The 22950-nt window shown below is 52.0% G+C and overlaps 1 protein-coding gene across 2 annotated transcripts in view; it reads right to left on the bottom strand.

Moving 5' to 3' along the window:
- Positions 1–340: 340 nt before the first annotated feature.
- rnf111 (ring finger protein 111) overlaps positions 341–22950 on the bottom strand; it is a 34946-nt gene continuing 12336 nt past the window's right edge. For both annotated transcript variants that reach the window (XM_023814038.2, XM_023814037.2), the window contains exons 2-14: positions 21453–22434; positions 15995–16121; positions 10425–10582; positions 9161–9343; positions 8681–9030; positions 7272–7524; positions 5064–5442; positions 4818–4943; positions 4419–4530; positions 3976–4056; positions 3794–3889; positions 3213–3316; positions 341–2302 (exon numbers count right to left, since the gene is read on the bottom strand). In XM_023814038.2, the coding sequence (XP_023669806.2) occupies positions 2185–2302; positions 3213–3316; positions 3794–3889; positions 3976–4056; positions 4419–4530; positions 4818–4943; positions 5064–5442; positions 7272–7524; positions 8681–9030; positions 9161–9343; positions 10425–10582; positions 15995–16121; positions 21453–22347 (2982 nt within the window). In that variant the 5' untranslated portion in view covers positions 22348–22434 and the 3' untranslated portion in view covers positions 341–2184. The remainder of the gene's footprint in view (positions 2303–3212; positions 3317–3793; positions 3890–3975; positions 4057–4418; positions 4531–4817; positions 4944–5063; positions 5443–7271; positions 7525–8680; positions 9031–9160; positions 9344–10424; positions 10583–15994; positions 16122–21452; positions 22435–22950) is intronic.

Raw genomic sequence — 22950 nt, 5'->3', positions numbered from 1 at the left:
GATGAACAAGAACGGAGACTGTGAGCCAGGCATCAGTGCCTGACCTCACAAATGCCCTTCTGGATGAATAGATAAAAATTCCCACAGACACACTCCAAAATCTTGTGGAAAGCCTCCCCAGAAGAGCGGCAGCTGTTATACCTACAAAGGGGGAACCAGCTCCATATTGATGCCTATGGATTTAGAATGGGATGATGTCATATAACATCCTGTGGGTGTACGTCTTTCCATATAGTGCTTGTATCACAGTGGTAGCAAATTAAATCAGTACTGTTTTCATAAATATGTCATTGTTTAAACAGTTTTGTAGCCTTACAAATTAAATGATTAAAAAACAGCATAATTGAATGGGAGTTTAATAATTATGACATAGCTATATCACAAATATCTTGCTACTGAAATATTACATTATACATTTTCATTATTAATTTGAATGACAGTGAACTGATACTTTTTAAAGAATCTGTCTTCAGAAATAGTTTAAATTTGTAAACCCTTAGTTTTAAAGGGGCTTGAATAATTTTGGTTGCCACTGTACTTAGCAGACGAACGTCTTACGCCTTCATTCGCATTAAATTTTTACTGAAAATGTAACTTCCATGTCCATATGATACAACTTAGGTCTAACTTTGATGCTATTTCACTGGTGAGAAGTGAAATGTAGCCACTAATACTGTGGTCTCGTGAAAGTGGTACCTATGTGTACATACTAACATCACTTCTAATACTTGATCTGGGAGACTGTACTGAATGCCGAATCACCCCCGTTTCAAATGCAGATAGAGAGTCCCTTCGCGTTGAAATCTGAGACCATCCAAGATGCGCTGTTGCTTTGGCAGACAGACAGACACAAGTAAGAGTTGCCTAACTTTATTTATTAATATTATTTTAAAACTAATATAAATCCCCCGAGATGCATCATGGGGCCATTAAATCTGAACGCATGGATACCTGCCGTAAGTAACTGTATTTTAACACTCCATTCAAAGTGAGATTTTCTTCCCCCCGAAAGTCAGCAGTCAGAGTAGAAATACATCGATTCAACACACTTATTTTCACAAGACCCCTGTCTTATTACTTTCAGCTTTTGATGTGCAAGTATATGCAAGTTAGCTAGTTGAGAATAACATTAGTGTTAAGTTCCTCAGGGCAAAAAACATTTGCTGCGGAAAAAAAAAAATCTAAGAACTGACAACTGATAACTTGCTCTAAGATGGGTTGTTATCAACTCCTCACATGGAGATGTCATTAACAGGCAGTATGAACACATATTTATAAACAGGAACGGTAATGAAATGGGGGCGTGGCCATACTCAGCTTCCAGTCCATGATTCGCTTTCGCCCACAGGTTACACAATCAGGTGGAACATGATTTACCTGTCAGTTAGAAACCTATGATGTCACCCACAGTTTTGCCCGCATACAATACAGACTCTGACACAGGGCATATGCCACACACAAGATCAAAGATTAATTTAAAATACACCAAGTGACATTCAATCATTTTTCTCAAACATCAGCTGCGAATGTGTGCAACACTGTGCATAAAAACCAGTGGGGGGGGGGGGGGGGTTGCCAAGCATGTGTATTTTCTGGGAAGCTACATATTTTGTGATTGTTCCCATTCAATGGACACTGCATGGTGGTTCAAAGACTTAATACAGCAGCTGTTTGTGTCTTCCTCCTAATTTTAAGGAATGTGTTAATTCCCCCAACCCCCAAATGATCAAACTGACCATATGCCAACAGAATCATTTAAATGAGTCTTGCGATGGATGAAGCTGACATTCTATTCCAGTAAAGCATGGCATCATGAACACAGAAATGCTTCCTTTACCAGAGTAGCACACTCAGCCGGTATTTAGGCCGTGAGTAGCCTAATTCATTACATGTGCAAAGAAATGCGTCACAAAGAACCATGCAAAAAAAAAAAAAAGACACAGGAGGGGGAGAAAAGCTACATAAAAAGCTTTATAAATATAATCAAAATTTAAAATCCTCACTGAAGATGCTTTTAGCAGGATGGGTACTATGTGGCAGCCGGCACTGTAGTTTAAATGCTCGACATGTTATGTTTTTTCCCATTTTGAATCTGCGTAGGTAATTCATGCCATCTTTGGTTGACTGCAGCACGGAAGAAAAGGAAGAGAATTAAAATCACATAAGAGGTTTCTGAGAGCAGCATCAACTCTCCGCAGACAGCTGGGCCTCGATATCCACTCTGCAGATGGGGCATTTCTTGTTGGTGAGCAGCCACTGGTCCACGCAGAGCTGATGAAACAGGTGCATGCAGGGAAGGCGTCTGGGAAGAGGGGGAATTACCATTAGGGAGCAGCCATTTAAATACAAACATTTCTGGGCTAAGAATGAATGGACAAGGATCACCCCGAGCCAATGGCTTGTTAGCTTGTTTAAAGCATAACACCTTTTTCGTTGAAGTATAAATTCAGCATAATGAAACATAAGCATGAATCTTTCTAAAAAAGGCCACTGTTACATTCTCCACATAGTTTCAGAGATATACATGTATTTATTAACTATAATGTGATGTACAATTGAGAAAGCAGGGTGAGTCTGTCCCTGGAGCAGTTGGGATTAAGGGCCTTGCTCAAGGGCCCAAAGGGGGCAAATCAAAGGATACGAACCTACAACCATTTGATTACATGCACAACATAACTAACACCCCTATCCACACACCAACCCAGGTGGTAAAATAGAAACTCTCATGCCTACAAATAACACATGAACACCTTCTTTTTACCTTAATTGAACAAATCTGACAAGTATATATGCATGTCATGTTACCAGATTCAGCTGGCAACAAAAATCTGTAGTTTCACAGTTGCACCACCAGGGGGCTGAACAAATAATCCATGCCATCACATAAACGTCTCTAATTTGGGCACTCAGACAAAATGACAGCCTAAACGTTAATATTGATTTAAATTGAAAATTCAGACAAATAATGACTCAAAACAAACCAGTTTTAACATTTTCAACATGGTCTTTTGCACATTATGCCAAGACTGAGGTGGTTATCTGTTAAAGTAAAAATCTGATAGAAACTGATGATTTCATCCATTATCTCAGCTCAAGTCCCCTGTTCCCAATATATTTTTTATATAACACATTACAGAGATAGTCTGCAAACCAGAAGACCTACTGAGTGACTGTCAATGTGACACATGGCTGTCACAACGCGCGGAGCGTACCTGACATCCTCTCCCTCCTCCAGTATAGACAGGCAGATGGTGCACTTCTCCTCGGTGTCTTCCTCCGCTCCCTCATCTTCCTCCTGCTTCCCGTGCAGCTTCCTCTGTCGGTGTAGAGATACGGCAGGCGTGAGAGGCCTCATGGGGACACCGAAATGCCACAGTAAACCCGAAAGGGCCACCGGCGGCATGGGAGACGGAGACTGGGACCAGTGTACCCTCTAGTGCTTAACCGTCTACCAGAGACTCTCTCCGGCACCTTCCACATCAGGTGGTACAATGTTAGGCTGCAATTATTCCTGCTTACCACTAAAGTAAAGCAGCCTGCTGGGTCTGGCAGATGCCCGCTGCCTTCAAGGAACTGTTTACACTGACACTACATCAGCAGGTGTTTTGTCACTTGGCCAACAACTTAAGTGTAAAAATCATGCTGTTTTTCCTTTAAACCAACTCTGAAAAGCTCTTGGAAGATACATCCCAAAAGACAGAAGGTGCACATGTTCTGACTCGGACTCTGGATTAGCCTCTTCGGCACACACAATATCACATTTCCCACAATGCCCTGGGTCATGCCGTCCCACCTTCTTGTACTTGTGTGGGTAAGTGCATCTCTCTATGGTTCCCTGAGAGGCGCCGCGGTTCACAGTGCCCAGCCTCTCTTCTAGGTGCAGCAGATCCTGGCAGAAAGGGGTGAAACTCTCACGTCAACTCGGAGTTAAATATCAATAAAGGAAAAAGAAGGAGATGCCGAGCGGCGTCTTACTTCATAGGTCCGCCGGAATCCCGTCATCCTGGATGAGATATAGCGGATGTGTGGGTACGTCACTTCGGGAACGCCTGTGTGCTGTTTGAGAGAGAAAGAGTGGCGGTGGTCATTCAACCCTCCATTCTGAGTGAGATCATTCACTCACTGCCTGGTAACTGGCAAACTCCCATAGTACCCAGGAACCGGCTGAAAGGATAAACAGCACGTGCCCAACAAGACAGTTAACAGAAAAATCCAGAGAGGGAACGAATGAAGCTTGGAGTAAACAATCAAAGTCAATCAATGAAATAACCAATGATGGAAAACTAGTTAGAGCTTGGTGTGGTAAAGTAGCCCCTGGGACTGTGGGCTGCAAAGCCGTACCTCACCTATGACTATACGAGTGTAGGGTTCCTCCTGAAGGAGAGCAAGGAGGGTGTGGCTTACGGCTGGGGACTCACCACAAACGGGATGGGGAAGTGGTGCAGCCTGGGCGGCGGGTGGTAGTGAGGGAGGTGGAGGTGCCCCGAGGGGTATGGGGCTAAGGTCACTCCTGCCTCGATCCCCAGCTCCCTGCAGGCCAGACGAGACGGGCATCATCATAACAGCACGGGCTAGCAGGTTAACACAGTGTTTCCCAATCCGGTCCTCGGGGACCCACAGACAGTCCACGTTTTTGCCCCATCCCAGCTCCCCACCGAGCAAACGCTGAACAAAAATGTGCATTGTCTGTCAGGGAGCTCGGAGGGAACAAAAACGTGGACTGAGGATGGGTCGCTGAGGATCGGATTTGGAAACAATGGGTTAAGAAAGCTGGCAAAAAACAGCAGTCAGTTAAACACGCAAAGCAGGTGACTGACCAGGTGGTCCGCTGGTCTGGCTGGCGTGGGTGTGAGGACATGGTCTGTGGCACGTGGATGTGGTGACCGTGTCCGTAGTTGGGGTGCATCCTGTGGGGGTGAGGCGGTGGCCTTTCATGGGCCCGTCTGGGGGGGGGGGGGGGAGGGAAAGGGACAGATCCAGCATTAATCCCCCGGAGTGAGATACTCAGACGAAAAGACAACGGAGACTGGGGAAGCATTGAAGCAGCGTTTGATGGCACTCACGTGGGGTGCTGCATCATCCGACGCCTCTGCACCTCCATCCTCTGCAGCAGGTCGTGCTGGTGCAGCCTCTGGACCGAGGGGCCCAGTGGCGGGACGTGGTGGTGGAGAGCCTGGTGCTCGGGGGGCAGGTGCTGGGGGAGTGGGGCCGCGGAGCCTGACAGGCCGTGGCCGGAGAGAGAGGGTGGCGGCACGGCCGTGGGGGGCACGGTGTGGCCGGGGGCGGGGCCGTGAGATGGCAGGGGCGTGTGGAAGGGGTGCACCGAGTGGGGAATTATGTAGTCAGCCTGGGGAGGTGGCTGCGGAGCAGACTGCGGGTTCCCGTGGGAGTGAGGGCAGGAGGATGGAGGCTGGTGGTGAAGGGAGCGGCTGAGGGGTCCGTCTGAGAGAGAGAGAGTGAGAGAGAGAGAGAGAGAGAGAGAGAAAGGACAGGGGGGAGAGAAACAGTGAGCAGCAGAGGAGGTAGGTACTAGAGACAAATGAAAGAGCAGGAACACTTAGATATTGGAAAAAACTATTTGCAGGCCTGCAGGCCCTCCCCAGCCCTGCACCCCCGACAGGCAGTTCTCCTCTATGCCAAAGTTTCTCAGTCCGGTCTTCGGGGACCCCCAGACAGTTCATGTTTCTGCTTCCTCCCAGCTACCTGGGTAGGAGTGAAAACATGAAACGTCTGGAGGTCCCCAAGGACCGGGTTAAGACAGACTGCTCAGGCAGTGACTGAGCAGCTAGTCCGTCCTCCACGTGCTGCCCTTTTAAGTGGGGAAGAACAAGGCCTCTTCCTGACCGCCAGAGGCCCATTTTTACACATCAGTATTTCTGTCTGCAGGAAGCCAGCAGCTCAGCTTCTTGCACACGCATGAGCTACGTGTCTCAATTGCATAAAGTTTACATCATTTCAGTTCAAACAAAACGAAACCCTGATGAGTGGAATGGACTGGAGTTCCTCTCCAGAAATTAGTTTTGAAGCAGCCGAACTCACTCAAATGTGACGATGAGGCTGCTGGTTCGTAGTGATCCAGGAATTAGTACCACAAGTCCAGCTGTTATTGGAACTGATGGACCTCAAAAGCAGCAGGAGCTCTGAGCTGAGGTCAGAACGGAGACGGCAGAAGGCAGACAGAAGCTCATTCTGGCCTTTTAGTACACAGCTTAGCTGATGTTAGCCGACTGGCTAACGTACCCAAAACTTACCCAAAGTATCAGCCTGCAGCACACAAACATACCATACAGTCCCACTCCTGAGCAATACAGGTTTTAACCTCTGACCTCCTGCTTTATCAGAAGTTACACCAGAATCATTACATTACATGGACAAAAGTATTGGGACACCTGGCGATTACACCCAGAAGAACTTATATGACGTCCCATTATAAATCCATTGGCATCAATATGGAGCTGGTGCCCTCTTTGCAGCTATAACAGCGGCCGCTCTTCTGGGATGTCTGTGGGAATTTCTGCCCATTCATCCAGAAGGGCATTTGTGAGGTCAGGCAAGGATGTTGGACATGAAGGCCTGGCTCACAATCTCCGTTCTAGCTCATCCCAAAGGTGCTTGAGGTCAGGGCCAGTCAAAATATCATGGTATGCGGAAGCATTAAGAGTTCCCTTCCACTGAAGAACAACCCCATACCATGATCCTCCTCCAAACTTTACAGTTGGCACAACACAGTCAGGCAGGTAACGTTCTCCTGGCATCCGCCAAACCCAGACTCGTCCATCAGACTGCCAGACAGAGAAGCGTGATTCGTCACTCCACAGAACACGTTTCCACTGCTCCAGAGTGCAGTGGCGGCGTGCTTTACACCACTGCATCTGATGCTTAGCTTTGCGCTTAGTGAAGTGAGGCTTGCATGCAGCTGCTCGGCCATAGAAGCCCATTCCATGAAGCTCCCGGCATTTTTGTGCTGGAGTTAATGCCAGAGGAAGTTTGGAACTCTGCAGTTATTGAGTCAGAGTGCTGGCGACTTTTATATACTATACGCCTTAACATTTGGCGACCCTGCTGTTACTTTACATGGTCAATGTAACACCTGAACTCAGTGATTAAGAGATGTGTCCCAACACTTCAGTCCATGTAGTTTACCTGTGAACTGTGGTGGACGTTTCCATAGAAAGGCTTTAATGGAAAATGGACTGCAAGTCACTATTGGTTAAATGTTCATGCCGTGTTCCAGCCCCACCCACACGGGAATTTGACGGCTGCATACTCACAGGTAGGGTGCATATAGTGCCTGCAGGAGGACAGCTGGGGAGGGGCGGGGGGTGGGGCTGGCATGGCTGACCCGAAGCAGTCAGCGGCGCCCGGCTGGCTGGGCCCTGGAGCGGGCTGAGAGGCGTAGAGGGGGGGCCGGGCCGACGAGCCGGGGCAGCAGGGATCAAAGGCAGAGGCAGTGTGGAAGCCGGTGGCAGAGGTCACACCGCTAGTCCTCATGGAGCTGCCGCTGCTGAGGTCCACTGGCAGGGTCTGCGGGGGTGGGGGGCAGAGGGGTTAGAGGCCCACGGTCACGTGCAGTGGGGAATCCTGGCCGACGGCACCGCACCTACACTAGCCATGGCAGATCCTACTCAATGTCACCCCCATATGCCAGCTACATGTAATCCTGCCCGACGGCGCATCCTATGCCAGCAACCCCAATTGCCACCCAAGCTGACTTGTAAAGTTCAGAAGATGCACCCCCAGTCACTTGGGAGTGGAGAATGATGCCCCCCCCCCACCCCTAATGGCCTTCATTTGGAATTTAACAACCCAGCCTCACATGTATAAATCAACCGAGCAGTTTCCATAATTAGGACGGGGGGAATATTCTCCAGCGGCATTGTTCTGCTGTGAAAGCACCTTCCAGAAAAATCCACCATAGTGATTTGCATCAAATATTCATTATTTGTCATCTCGGCTGTACTGGGTCTGTTTAACCACTAACACAGCAGTGCTGGTTTGAGTCGTTCTGGCATGGACCGACCGGCTGCACACTAACAGCGCTACACGGCTCACGACGGAGGATTTCCTTTGTCTTCTCTATTGTTTCGGTTTCTTACCATCTGTTGCAACAAAACACCTGCATCACACAGTTTCAGACCAGGAAACAGAAAAAGGCAATAAAAGCTAATTATAACCAACAAGCCACATGATAAATAAGCATAAATTAGAGAAAATGCTGCTGAAAGACAAGACTGAAGCCATTTCATTATAAATTTACTTGCTTTTGTTTATCCAAAACACGATTTTCCTAGTTTGATAGCTGGCTATTTTTCTGGAGTAACACTGCTGAGATGCCTTGGCGGGGGCCACAGGCCAGGCAGGTACCAGTGACTAAAGAGAAGGCCGGGCTGCACTGTTTGGCTGCAATACAGGAAATGTGGCAGAGAACAGAAACCAAGGTCAGGACTAGTTTTTAATAACATGACGGGCTAAATTTTGGCTTCAAGTGTCACCCTCTGGAGGGTCATGCCATGCTTTTAGGGACAGCCCCCTCCCCGCCAGGCTGTGAATGTCCACCAGGGTTGGGGTTCAATGATAAGGGATGGATGGATCATTACCCAATCATCGGCAGCCCCCCCCCCACTATAATATGCGGCCTGATGTCTATGGGTATCATCCTAGGTTCCCTTCCAATGCTCACCTGATCATGGTACTGGCCACTGGTGCTGGAGACCCCAATGCAGGGTGGGGGCCCTGCAGACGACCTCTCCAGGGGGCAGCCGGGCTCGGGGAAGGGGAGCTGTGGTGCCGAGGGAGGGGCAGGCGCTCCGTGGTGATGGTGGTGGTGGTGGTGAAAGTGCTGGCCGTGGCCATGCTGGGGCGCCAGCTGTTGGGTGGGCGGGGCCTGCATGCAGCTGGAGTGGGCATGGCTGAGAGGGAGGTGCCCGGTGGAGGGGCCGGCGCAGGGGGAGTGCTGGGGGCAGCAGGAAGGAAGGCGGGGCATCGCCACACCATCGCCCATCAGCCCTGAGGAGCCACGCCTGGCAGCATCTTTAAGGGGCAACAAACATGGTTGGGGAGGGGAGGGTCAGCACTGGGGAAACATTCCTCTTACGCCCCCTCCCTTCATTAGCCACTAATTGGCAGGTACACTGAGGATGTGAGGGTGCCGTAGTCCTACCCCCAGCGGCGCTGCCCTCTGTGCTGTCCGGAGCAGGGCCAGGCCTGGTGGAAGGCCCTGGGGCTTCCCGGGGGGGCTCTGAGGTAGACACGTGGCTAGAGGATGAGGAGGAGGAGGAGGAAGAGGACGAGCCAACAAGCTGGGCGTGGCCACTGCTGGGGGTAGTTGGCACTACAGAGAGGTCTGAGGGGACAGAAGAAGGCGAAGAGGTTGGAGCCACAAGCCGCACCCTCTGAAATTAATTGCAATTAATCAGTGAATGTCACCAAGACTTACAACGTACCTGCACATTCAACAGATGCTGTTTAGACTTGCAGTCATTTTATTTAGATTACAAAAAGAGACAGAAATTTGCTTCTGAAAACACTTAAGGTTGAAAAGAATGCTCATTAAAGGAAATACATATTATAAAAAAAATGTAATCCTGGAAACGTTAAATATGAAAGCTTGACATTTCAGAAAGCACTTAGCTTCCAATTACAACGGTACGAGTTCATTTTCCTTTTACACCATGACAGTAAATTCATTCTTTTCTTCACATTATAAAACCAATTTCCATTTACAGAACTGCTAATTTGGCACATCGAATCACCCATCCGGACCAGCCCCCCCCCCCCCCCATTCTCCCAGCAGAAGTGCCTGCTTGGCCTTTTGTAGGACCCCCCCCCCCCCCCCCACACACACACACACACACACACACACACACACACACACACACACACACACACAGTTGATTGCGCCCACTCAGCATTACCCTGTTTATTAAATGGCACTCTCGCTCTGTTCAGGGGGGTACTGAAGCGTGTTGGCACAGTGACGGAGCCCTACGAGGGGGTCCGAGCGGTAAACGGGTCAGGCGGCCTGAGCCCTTATGGCGAGCATTGCGGATATGACCCGATAAGCCCGACCCGGCCCACAGCTGAGAGCTTCGGCCATGCTGTCGGGCAGAGAGGAGCAGAACCACGCAAATCCAGCACGTTAATATAAGCAAACAGCACGTGAAGTGGCTGGGTTTCCACCATGTGCGCAGATCACAGGAAGAGCAGAGCGTGTGACTGCCAGCAAGCGTGGCCGTTTCAGCTTGCCGCCCCCTGCAGGCCGAGTCGTTTTGCACATCACTGTCGTGTGAGGCCATACGGCTCTGCAAGCTCCACAGGTAAACAAGCATCATCACACACACACACACACACACACACACACACACACTGCCCTGTCCGGTACGGCCCCCTGGCCCGGTTGGGGTAGACCCCACCCTCGGCCTCACCGTCCTCGTCCACTGTGAGGTCCACCACCTCGCCGGCGCTCTGGCGGAGAGGCTGGATGACGGTGGAGACGCGGTGGCGTCCGCGCTGCTCCTGGGGACGCATCTGGGAGCAGCTGGGCCCCCAGGTCATCCTGCTGCTGCCCCCCCCGGAGCGAGGCCTGTCGACACACAGCACACACGGAGACACCGATCAGAAACAGACCCGCCCACACTAAAGCGATCGGAGCTTCTCCACAGGCCCCCACCCGGACAACAGCGATTCAGCCAGTAGCAGCCTGGGATTCCCAAGACGGGATCCAAAGCGTCATTGTAAGGGGGACGCATCTGGGAAGCAGCACAGACAGATGTAGCCGGAGGGCAGGGCAGTGAGTGAGGCAGCATGAGAACATCAAACCCAAAAAGCAACGAAAATGTTCAGACTGGACACAGCTACAAAACAATAGTTATAAGCTGTGATAATAAAAAGACCATAAAAGATTGACAAAGATGAGTTTTTTTTTTCGGGGTTTAAGTTCCAGTAATACTATACTTAATACTGAAGTCACAGGCTCAGTTTAGCCTCAAACACACACACTTAAGGACACACACAACCATCATATTACCTCATTTGGCATTATGGAGATGTACTGCACAGGCCCCCCATGAAGCAGGGCTTAGCTTTCAAACAGTCCCACAGACACATGCCTGAAAGGTCTGATGAGGCATCCAAGAGCACAAAGGAAAGGACTTAATCTTGTATCCAGAGAAAAGGATGCGAAGCAGAAGATTATGAAGGACAGCAGCAGGTCTTTTCACACAGATGACTCTGCGTGTTAAAGCGGCCCCTATGGGCGGGGGGTGGGTGGGTAGGCAGAATATGGTATAATTAAAAGATCATTAACGGCTTGGCAGGCTGCATGGAGAGGGGGCCGGCGTGCGCACACACACACACACACGATACCCCCATTAATGTCCCACAGATAGGGGGAGGGGCAAGACACACTTCACACCCGGCGGGAAATGTTGGCAATTATTTCAAAGGATTCACTCACCGTAAACATTTACTACACATAAAGGTCAGAAAAACAGAAATCTCCCTCTAAGTCATCAGTATTTCTTAACATAAAAATGACAGGAAAACATAGTTGGGAGCCGCTGGAATGTAAACATGAGCAGCGGCCACAACAGTCATGCAGCCGCGAGCCCCTCCCACCCGCACACAGTGGCAGCACCTATCTCCCCTGGGTCCTAAGCTCCCTGGCACACGCTGGCTGGTATCTTCCCATTGGCCACTGCCCTCTCATGGCTACAGAAATATCGGTCTGTTTAACAACGCTTGGTCCCCATGTCATGGCATATTCCCAGCCATCACCCCACCCCTTGGGTGGTCACAGTATCCATGCTGTTCCCACAGAGTCGTATCCCAGCTGGGGGCCGTGAGACACTAACACTCTCCCAGTGCTGCGGCCTACTCCCTTAACCACAGATTGCATCATTAACACACCATAACAAAACGATTAAGAGCGGGTGTGGTTGGTAGCGGGGGCAGAACGGGTGGGGGAGGCAGGTGAGGTGAATCTCACGGGGTCGTTCAGTGGAATTGGGCGGGGGGGGGGGTCATTTTCAAAGTCTCGTTTGGATTTCGACACAAGGATTCTGGCAGATGGAGGCAGGCAGCAGCCTGACCTGCATTGGGGGGGGGGGTCTTTCAGATAAACCACCTGAGTGCATGTAAAGCCCCCCTCCCCCCTTCATCGCTGAAATAGCAGCCCTCACTGCATCCCTGCTTTCTGCCACCAGCAGACAGTGAGTGTGCTGGCCCAGTGCCGAGCTTCTTCCCTGGGCTGAGCACTGCAAAACCAGCACACATGGGCACACACACAAGCCAGTGATCCACAGCCAATCAGGAAGCTCCTCAAGTGCCAGGCTCCACCCACAGGTTAGAAAAGGGATGGGGCTGTGGGTCTCCAACCCTCTGTTTGTCGGGGTTACCAGTCAGTCACCACATAGTCCCATTCAGCTTCCCTATTGGTGGATAGGTTTGGCACAGAGGACTGAGATATGGCCAATAGAAAGACAGGGGGCTCAGCTGGCAGGACAGGTATGTGAAGGTGTCAGGAGCTGGTGAAAGTCTCTCTGCCACAGTGATGCTGTTGTGGTTGCGAGGAACGAGAAGCCCGACTCCTGTCTCCAGGGCTAAGAGGTCCGGGCCATGGCCGCCACAGTGATGCTGCAGGACGGCTTAATTGGCCCACAGCAGCCTCCCAGAGCAGCGCCAGTGTGGGGGTACCAACGCTGGGGAGAACCCTAATTGCCCAGAAGCAAGCTTGGGATTATTTTGAATTAACTGAGCGTGTGGTGGAGGGGGGGGGGGGTTGCAAGCGAGGAACATGATAAACACGTCTCCCCAACTGCGGCAGGCAGCTGGGAATGTTTGGCAAAGACAAGATTTTCCAGCTATACGGAGTCCATGTGAAAGGCATGGGGGAGGGGGGCACGTGTGTGTGGGGGCAGGGGGCCTTGGTAGGGCTTATGTTTATGGAGTCTCACCATACGAGAGTGGTACACAAAAGGGACCCAGGGACACTGCACTGTGGCAACCACAAGCAAAAAGGGGGGGGGGGGGGGAATAGAGTCGGGTACAGGCATAGCCTGGCCAGCAGGGGGCGGCGACATAAATTGTGCAATTTAATTAATTACCTGAAGTAGCTCACATCCAGCCTGTATAATGAAATATGCATAATGCATGAGGTCGCAACCGCCTGCCAATGTGTGCCAGCAGACTAGCGGATAGATCTTCAGTGGCAGGATGAAGAAAAGGCTCGAGGAGTCAAAATATCTAAGATCAAAAGCATACTTTGCTCTGAAATCACAAGGGGTGAGGGGCCAGGGAGCGGCGGTGAATCCCTGGCAGGTGAACCTGGTGCACCGGCCCACTCCCGCGATGACACCGGGGGGCGGCTGCTTACAGCAGAAGTTAGGCCCGGTGCAATAGCAGCTGGCGCTGGGGGGGACACGCCAGGGCCTGGGGAGACACGCGCGCTCACATGTGCAGAGCACGGCTGCCCCCGCCTGCTCCTCTCAATCACACAAAGGCTCCTTCAACTGTAATTTGTCAGTGCTCGTCCCGTTGACTTCCTGACCCCCCCTCCCCACCCCCCGAGGGGTCAGAGTCATCTGGGCTGCGTTCTAAAGCACACACTGGAGATTCATGGCCCAACGCGCTGAAGCAAGAACAGGCAATGGGGGCCACTGCATAGCCACAAGGCTGTCACACGGGACACCGTGGACGGAAAGGACTGACTGCAGCAGCATACCCCGGCCACTAGGGGGACTTCCCCAGCACATGTATTCCAAATGCCCAGCTGCTCTTGGAAATAGGCAATCACTTCTACATCAGAGTAAGAAATCTGAGTGCTGCCATTAGACCACCGTATCATTGTGAGCATGGGCACCAGCCTCTTTCCTGACAGACTAGGCATCTGTTGGAGTTCTTTAGAACCTGCTCGCCAGCTTGATCCCCAATTAGCGCTTATCTGTTCGTACTACTTATAGAAGTGAATTCCCTCCAAAATACAGAAAAACTGGGTTTGCCCCCAATACAAAGAAAACCCACTACACTTATAAAAAGTGTGAAATATCAGAATGTTTCAGTTTAATTAACTGTGGGAGGATGCAGGAGTCAACAACGATTAGCACAGCCCGAGGTCTAAATCAGGGCAGCATGTTCTGCTACATTCAGAAACACAGTGGCACTGTGTGTGTGGGGGGGGGGGGGCAAACAAACAATCACTGCTTTCTCTCCAACTCGGTGTTGGGAAAAAAAATATACAAGTTTTGGAACCTCAAGGCTCATCTTCAGGTGTAAACGAGGCGGTTGCAGCCTCACCAATAGATTTCATACTATTTTTAACTCGAGATATTTTGTGAGCTAAACAGCAAGAGATAAAATAAGCCTAACTGCCTAAACTTCCAAAAATATCCAGAAGTTGTTATTTAGCACTTGTGGATAGAAAAACGTCATCTAATTGGATGGATATTTAAAAGATCGCAGTTAGGTTTGCAAAAAACATCTTATCGTTTGAGGGTAAAGCCAGTATCTGCCACTAACCTACATTCAAGGTTGCACAATAATTACAGTCCCTATAAATACATACGCTGTGGGACAAAAGCATAGCTCTGGAAAATGGTGAAACACCCTCTTAAATAAACAGTTACTGGAATACAATGGGTGAAAATACAGGCTGAGTGATGAGGGTCAAGCGTTAAGAGGTTTGGGCTGGAAGAATCAAACCAGAACCTTCAGTGAACATCAGACAGGGAGCCAGGTGCCAATAGAACCTCAGTGAATAAGGGGCTGTAATCTATCTGAACGACACTGTCAAACTTGCGCATGGGACAGCGGACGCTGACCGCAGGTCTCCAGGCGAAGCTGACAGGCGGGAGGGGGCTACACAAGGCCCCCGGACGGCACACAGCTCCGCGCTCGCTTCTCCATCTGTCAGGCCATGGTGAACCATGGCAAGCAGTGCTGGGGAGGGAGGCCCTCATGGCCGGCCTGCAGGGGACCTCAGTGGGATGAATTGGGGCCCCCAGTACGCCACCTGCTCTGAGGCTACATTCAGTACCTGGATAAACAGCCCGCTGGCACGCAGGGGGCCATGCATGCAACGTTGCAATCTTTTTTTTTTCTTTTCTTTTTTTAATTCCTCTCGGGTCTTTATCAAAAAGGGAACAGGAAAAACGCATGTAGTTACACTCATTTCTTCAGCACAAAGTACAGTGAAGCCATGGCTTCATGCAAGGTCATGCTACATACAATGTGCATTAAAAATGGCTGCCCACAGCCAGGCAGCCTTTTAAATATACCTGCTGTTTGAGGGTCCCTGCATTCAACATATTCATACACACGGCATATATAATGCGACATGTAATAAGTGTAATATGTGGGCCTACTGCAAGTGATAATTTACCAGAGTAGCATGAGAACTGACACCTAATTGTAAGTAGGTCACCAGCCTATAGCCAGCATCCCAGGCCAGAGGGAATCAGGCCACCTAAGCTAATACCAGTCTGCCTGGTGAACATAGGGCTACCAGACTCCCAGTTCAAGTCCAGGGAGGGTGACCAGCTGCTCCATAGCTATTAAAAAAATAAATCAGAACATGCAAAGGGAGGCCATTCGGAGATCCCAAGAGGGGCACCTTCAGAATGAGAGATCAGTGCACCTCCGCCTGGAACACAGATGAATGAGCCCATCAGCAGACAGGCCCCGGCCTGGCCCCAGAGACCGTAGCCATAGCAACGGCAGAGAGGGCTCTGGAATGCGGGGCACAGTGGCTTCCTGTCAGGCCCACGACTGAACGCTGAGAGCGGCATGGAGGGCAGCCGGGGCGTCCTGAAGCCTCGCTGGAACGCCCCTTACCGGCAAGCTTCCTCACGCAGTCATTGTACATTTAAATACACATTAAAAGGTGCCTTTATAAACTTCAGTGGACCAGATACAGATACAGTTAAAAGGACATTATCTGCCTCACTTGTATAAATTTATATGTCAATAAATGTAACGGTGCGTTGAGCTCAACACTAACCTGAACGCATCGCCGACGGTGACGATCTCCACCTCGCTGTCGGTGGACGTGACGTTGATCTCCTCGCTGGCAGGTATAGGGGGCGCTGTCGTCGCCTCGATCACCACCACATCCTCGTCCAAAGGACCTAAATTTCACATGAGCGTCAGTGTGGAGCCACAGCTGCATCAAAGCAGAGGCTGTCGGTTTATGAAGACGCTGAACTGCAATGAGGACAACAGCAATAAGCCACTGTGGCTCTACTCAGGAGTGTTCAGAGCTGCAGCAGTCGCTCACTACACACGTCTGAAGGCATTTTCTGCCTCATTTCCACAATGCGCATGCACGCAAACACACGCGCATGCACGCAAACACACACGCATGCACACAAACACTATGCCTGGGAGGTCAAACTTTGTTATTCAAACAAAATTCAAATTCTAAAAGTTTTGGTATATTCAATGGCAAAAATCCACATTCAATTTTTTGAAGTTTTCTGTAGGCTACTATTAGTCATGAAACACTCATTTCCTCATTTATATCCTATTGGGCCTTGTTGCTTAACATAGAATATGAGACCAGACTTTATTAAATTAATTCATTAGCCGGCAAGGAAACCAGAGAAATTATGCATGTATCAGAAGAATGCAGTGATACAGTGACTCCCAAAAACCAGTCAGGAAACTGTTTGGATTTCATCAGCAATTTTTTTATCATTGTACCCCCCTCCCCCCCTCAATATCAGAAAATACCACCAAAATACCATATACTGCAGTATTATGTATGGACAGCATGATAAGAAAAATTAAATACTATCCAAGCCTAGTTAGATGCAGCCTAAACCAGAGGCAGCATTTTACTGCACGGAGGCCGAATGTTTATGTTTTAAGTTACATTTTGCATGCAAGTCTGTGTAAGCTGTGCAATGTCGATCGCTTGATATTGTAATTTCATGCTACAAATTACACGCCTTTGCGTTGTTGCGGCTGTTGTTTCTGTCCTGTGGACAGCCAAATCAATAAACACGAGTTGTTATATATTATGGCCTCCTGGTGATTTTCCTGACTATAGACAGTAGCACGCTAATGGTGCAGGTTTCCTCATCTCAGTCACTCGCCCACAATCAGCCTACTGTGCCATGATGGCCTGGGTTTGTAGCATGACTTTATAATGAAATATTCAGATTCCTTCAAAATGATAAATGTGTTATGTTGTTAAAATTTGAATGCCTTTTTAAAAGGAGTTTCCCAGCCCTAACACACACACACACACACACACACACACACACACACACAGTTGATTGCGCCCACTCAGCATTACCCTGTTTATTAAATGGCACTCTCGCTCTGTTCAGGGGGGTACTGAAGCGTGTTGGCACGGTGACGGAGCCCTACGAGGGGGTCCGAGCGGTAAACGGGTCAGGCGGCCTGAGTCCTTATGGCGAGCATTGCAGATATGACCCGATAAGCCCGACCCGGCCCACAGCTGAGAGCTTCGGCCATGCTGTCGGGCAGAGAGGAGCAGAACCACGCAAATCCAGCACGTTAATATAAGCAAACAGCACGTGAAGTGGCTGGGTTTCCACCATGTGCGCAGATCGCAGGAAGAGCAGAGCGTGTGACTGCCAGCAAGCGTGGCCGTTTCAGCTTGCCGCCCCCTGCAGGCCGAGTCGTTTTGCACATCACTGTCGTGTGAGGCCATACGGCTCTGCAAGCTCCACAGGTAAACAAGCATCATCCCTACAGAAAGACGCGCCACGGGACCCCCCAGCTGAAAGCATGACACGGTGAATTTACTACCACCAGGGCTTGGGCCTACACACCTCACATCAGCCTGCGCCCACAGAAGCTCCTGGACCCACACAGTGATGTCAGCACTGAGCGGTAGCTGAAAGCTGGTTAGTCTGACTGGTCCCACACCCCGTCCAGCACTGCTAAAGCTGCAGTCAACCGGCGTGGCTACAGGCTGAGGTGGATGGGATGCTCTGGTCTAGCAAAAAAGCTTCAGAAATACCCAGATTGGTCTATAACAGGGGGTTTCAACCTTCCTCAAAGGTGCGATTACATATGCAACTAAGAGCTAAGACCTGGGGGGTTCATTGTCCATATTTTTTTTTCTCCATGGACATTTCTGCAGACCCCCTGCAATTGCTGAGGTCATGGACAGCAGGATGAAGCCGCTGGTATAAACAGACGGGTGCATTTCATTTGGTTGTGGCTTGGTCCAGATTGCAACATGTGGCTGTGTGCATGTCAGTCCAAACAGACCTGTGTAAACTCACCCTTGCCCAGAGAAACAGACCCCGGCTCTGCATGGGTGATGCCAGCAGAACGCAACACCCTGGCAAGGGCAGAGATCAGTGCGCAGATGGCGCTGTCTCAGCTGCTGACTCATATCGGAGAGCCCCGGGCTGCCAGCCCCAGCGGGGACTCCCACATTTACAGTCTAACTTACGCAGTGATAAGTTATCAATTGATCGCAAAGCGGCCTGTGAGGGCGTAACGTGTGGCTCCTGCCATGGAGGAAGTGAGAGCAAGAGACCCGTTGTTAGCTGACAGACGTGGCCACTCCACCCCCCAGCAGCGGAGAGGCGGCTAGTGAACTAGTAAAGCTCCTCTCCTCAGTGCGCGTCAGCAACACCGTCACTGTTGTTAACGTCCCCATTTCAAAGACGAGCGGCGGGGCGAGGGAGAGCAAAACAGCAAGTGTGTGATGCATTCACAGGCTACAGAATATCCCCGAGCCAGACTAGCAAGCTTCTGAAAAGCAGCTTGAGCCCCAGGCGTACAGGGAGCTCACATTGAACAAGCAGGGGCAGAGGAGTCTGACACGGCTCTCGTGAGAGCCGGAACCTTCCAGAACAAGCATGGAATGCAAAGCATGTGTGTGGGTGACAGGATGGCGATCCCGCGCTTGCCTCTAACCTTCTCGCCAACTTTTTCCTCCACAAAGCAAGTACAAGCAATATGGCCCCCGGCTGCCCTAAGGGGAGCGACACCCAGCAGAACCCAGGAGCAGGAAGCAGCAATAATTTCCGAGAATTAAAGAGGGAACAGCAGGCAGACACACCTGGAACACAGTCATAAATCAAATGTATGCAGCAGGTATGGATACAAGCATGTGCTCCTAAGACAGCCGTTTACACTTCAAGGGGCCTCGCTACAGTACAGCCAGCTCTGCTCCAGCAAATCAAGAGATTTCATTAGACAGAAATATATGGAAAGGCTCCCAAAAACAAGGATGGTTTGCACCCTGAAGCCTAAAGGAACAATATTTGGAAATCCTTTGATAAAAATGAAGTGGTCAGTAGTACGTAAGCTGAATTTATCCATTATTCCACACAGACGAAAAAAGGAAGAGGCAATCTATCGCAAGCCATAATAGCATCATACTGTCAGACATTACCTGGTTTAACCCAATTGGAACTAAAGGAGAGAGTGGGGGACACCCAACGGGGGTGGCATGGGGGGGCGGGACTGTCTGGCGGGTACACCCAATGGGGGTGGCATGGGGGGCAGGACTGTCAGGCGGGTACACCCAACGGGGGCGGCATGGGGGGCAGGACTGTCAGGCGGGTACACCCAACGGGGGTGGCATGGGGGGGCCGGGACTGTCTGGCGGGTACACCCAACGGGGGCGGCAAGGGGGCCGGGACTGTCAGGCGGGTACACCCAATGGGGGCGGCATGGGGGGCAGGACTGTCAGGCGGGTACACCCAACGGGGGTGGCATGGGGGGGCCGGGACTGTCTGGCGGGTACACCCAACGGGGGCGGCAAGGGGGCCGGGACTGTCAGGCGGGTACACCCAACGGGGGCGGCATGGGGGGCAGGACTGTCAGGCGGGTACACCCAACGGGGGCGGCATGGGGGGCAGGACTGTCAGGCGGGTACACCCAACGGGGGTGGCATGGGGGGGCCGGGACTGTCTGGCGGGTACACCCAACGGGGGCGGCAAGGGGGCCGGGACTGTCAGGCGGGTACACCCAATGGGGGCGGCATGGGGGGCAGGACTGTCTGGCGGGTACACCCAACGGGGGCGGCATGGGGGGCAGGACTGTCTGGCGGGTACACCCAACGGGGGTGGCATGGGGGCGGGACTGTCTGGCGGGTACACCCAACGGGGGTGGCATGGGGGGGCGGGACTGTCTGGCGGGTACACCCAACGGGGGCGGCATGGGGGGCCGGGACTGTCAGGCGGGTACACCCAACGGGGGCGGCATGGGGGGCAGGACTGTCTGGCGGGTACACCCAACGGGGGCGGCATGGGGGGCAGGACTGTCTGGCGGGTACACCCAACGGGGGCGGCATGGGGGGCAGGACTGTCTGGCGGGTACACCCAACGGGGGTGGCATGGGGGGGCGGGACTGTCAGGCGGGTACACCCAACGGGGGCGGCATGGGGGGGCGGGACTGTCTGGCGGGTACACCCAACGGGGGCGGCATGGGGGCGGGACTGTCTGGCGGGTACACCCAACGGGGGCGGCATGGGGGCGGAACTGTCTGGCGGGTACACCCAACAGGGGCGGCATGGGGGCGGGACTGTCTGGCGGGTACACCCAACGGGGGCGGCATGGGGGCGGGACTGTCTGGCGGGTACACCCAACAGGGGCGGCATGGGGGCAGGACTGTCTGGCAGGTACACCCAACGGGGGCGGCATGGGGGCGGGACTGTCTGGCGGGTACACCCAACGGGGGCGGCATGGGGGCGGGACTGTCTGGCGGGTACACCCAACAGGGGAGATTTCTCTTTGCCATGTAGTTCCAACACCTATGCCAAAACTGGAGTTTCTCTATTAATGAGTGCCTAGCATATCCTACTCCAAGGAGAGCTCCGGGTGCTGCTGGAGATTCTGCTAATGAAAGAAATTCCAGGCCGATGGATGCCAGAATGGCTAAACAAATAAAAAATGACTCACCTTCATAGTGAAATTAACATATTAGAACATAACGCCGTAATGTCCAACGTTTTATGCTGATAAATCAATCCAATGATGCTGGACACCAAAAGCAAGTCTTCCAATTACATTCTATCTATTATTACAGATTTTTATTCGGGTCCGGTACAATTGAGAAAGCAGGGTCAGCCAGACAGGGCCTGCCGAACAGCTCAACAGTGAAATCTCTCTGCCAACCATGAGGATTTCAACCAGCGACCTTCCAATCACTGGCACAGCATCCTAACATTGCGCCATTGTGAAACTGATCACCAAAACCAAGGTCAGGAAGACCGTGCGAGTAGCAGCCATCTCAGCACCTCACACTGCACCCCTGGACATGGGGCACTGAAACTCCATCCTCTCTACAGTTCATGGCAGCAGCCCAAAGAACCCATTTACGTGGGAGGAGAGGCAGGTGTTGGAGACTCTCTCCCCCAGTCTCACGCGTGAGCTCACAGCTCTGACACTAACCTTTAATCGGCGTGAGCCAGCTTTGGGGAGAGGAGAGGCGGTCACTGGCGCACACGAGGGCTGTGCCGTTACCTGTTGCCATGGCGGTGCTGCTGGGCTGGCTGCTGACATCAACGTAGAGCTCGTCCTCAGCCTCGGTGGAGGTGGCGGAGGAGTCATCCCGGCTCAGCTCCTCTGTGGAGCTGCTGCTGCTGTGCAGCAGGGCGTACTTCCTGCGGGCGATCACCTCCCGCTGCCTGCGCTGCAGCAGCAGCCGCTCCTTCTGCCTTGGAGTCCGCGAGGCTGTGGCCACGCCCACTTTCGCCAATCGCTTTCGGTGGAGGGGGCGCCGGCCGCTCGGCCGGGACCTCTTTGTGGGGAACACGGCGTCCAGCCCTGGGCGTGCCCACCTGTGCAACCGGCTGCTCCGAGTCCGGCCCAGAGAGGAGCGCGGCCCACCCCCCGATGCCCCGCCCCCAGCACCTACAATGCCTCTGTGCTGCGACTCCTCCCCCCCAGCAACTGTCCCACCCCCCTCCACCATAGGCTCCACCTCCTCTTCCGAGCTGAGCGTGTCGGAATCCCCAAAGCGCAGGCTCGAGGATGGTGAGGACACACAATCGCTGAAGGAGGACTCTGCCATGTGCTCATCCTCGCTGTGGCCTTCCAGCAGCCCAGACCGGTGGCGGGAGGCGTCCGTGGGAGGTCCCTCCTTCAGGGCCCGGGCCGAGGGCCCCGCCTGCTGACCCCGGCGCTTCCTGCGCCCGATGAGGCCCCTGTCCGAGTCTCTCCGCCCTCCCGCGTTGACCTCCCGCAGAGGCCGGGGCCGACTCTCTGCACACAGCGGGGAAAACTCACTGCCCACTTTGGTCACCATCTCCACACTGGCTGGAAAGCTCTTCGCGGCTTCTACGGGCTCAGGGTTAGCCAGTGCTCCCTTCAGGTGCTCATGCCGGCGCGGGCCATTGGACGGAACCTCGCTTTTCATTGCGGCACCGGTTCCCTGAAGACGTGGTACTCGGGGTGGATTCCCTGGCTCCTAAAGGCCCATCGGAGGTCCGGCAGTACACTATGGCTTAGGAGAAACAGAAACAGGAGAGCAGAAGTTACACACAGAACATTTTAAACAAGACAAACTCACACAACTGTCATAACTACACATATTTGGAGGTTCTGACTCAAAACTGACGTGACTCCCCTCACTGATAACATAGGCTCATGCTGTGGGCAGACACAACCTTCAGAACCACATGTAAATCATCTTTCCTCTCAACGCAGAAGAGCAGGACTGCTGCACGTCGAGTCTCAGGCTGCCAGATGTCCATAAGGAGAGCGCAGGCCACACTGCGACGGCCACGGGAATCGCTCCAAACTTACCGTGATAAAACACATTTATAAGGTTGACTGAGAAGGACAAACAGGCCGCCTCTGCTCCAGCACGGACAGCGAGAGAGCAGCTGGTCATCACTGACCACCACCAGCTAAAATTTCACAATAAGTATTTTAAGGTCACTGTGGCACAAAGCTGGCAAGCATTTCCTCCTGTTATACACAAGCAGCTTGACTCTGAAGCGCGTGCTGAAGTGTGTTA

Source organism: Paramormyrops kingsleyae, chromosome 11 (assembly GCF_048594095.1).
Source record: "Paramormyrops kingsleyae isolate MSU_618 chromosome 11, PKINGS_0.4, whole genome shotgun sequence".
Classification (NCBI taxonomy): Eukaryota; Metazoa; Chordata; class Actinopteri; order Osteoglossiformes; family Mormyridae; genus Paramormyrops; species Paramormyrops kingsleyae.
This window is presented reverse-complemented; position numbering and strand designations above follow the sequence as displayed.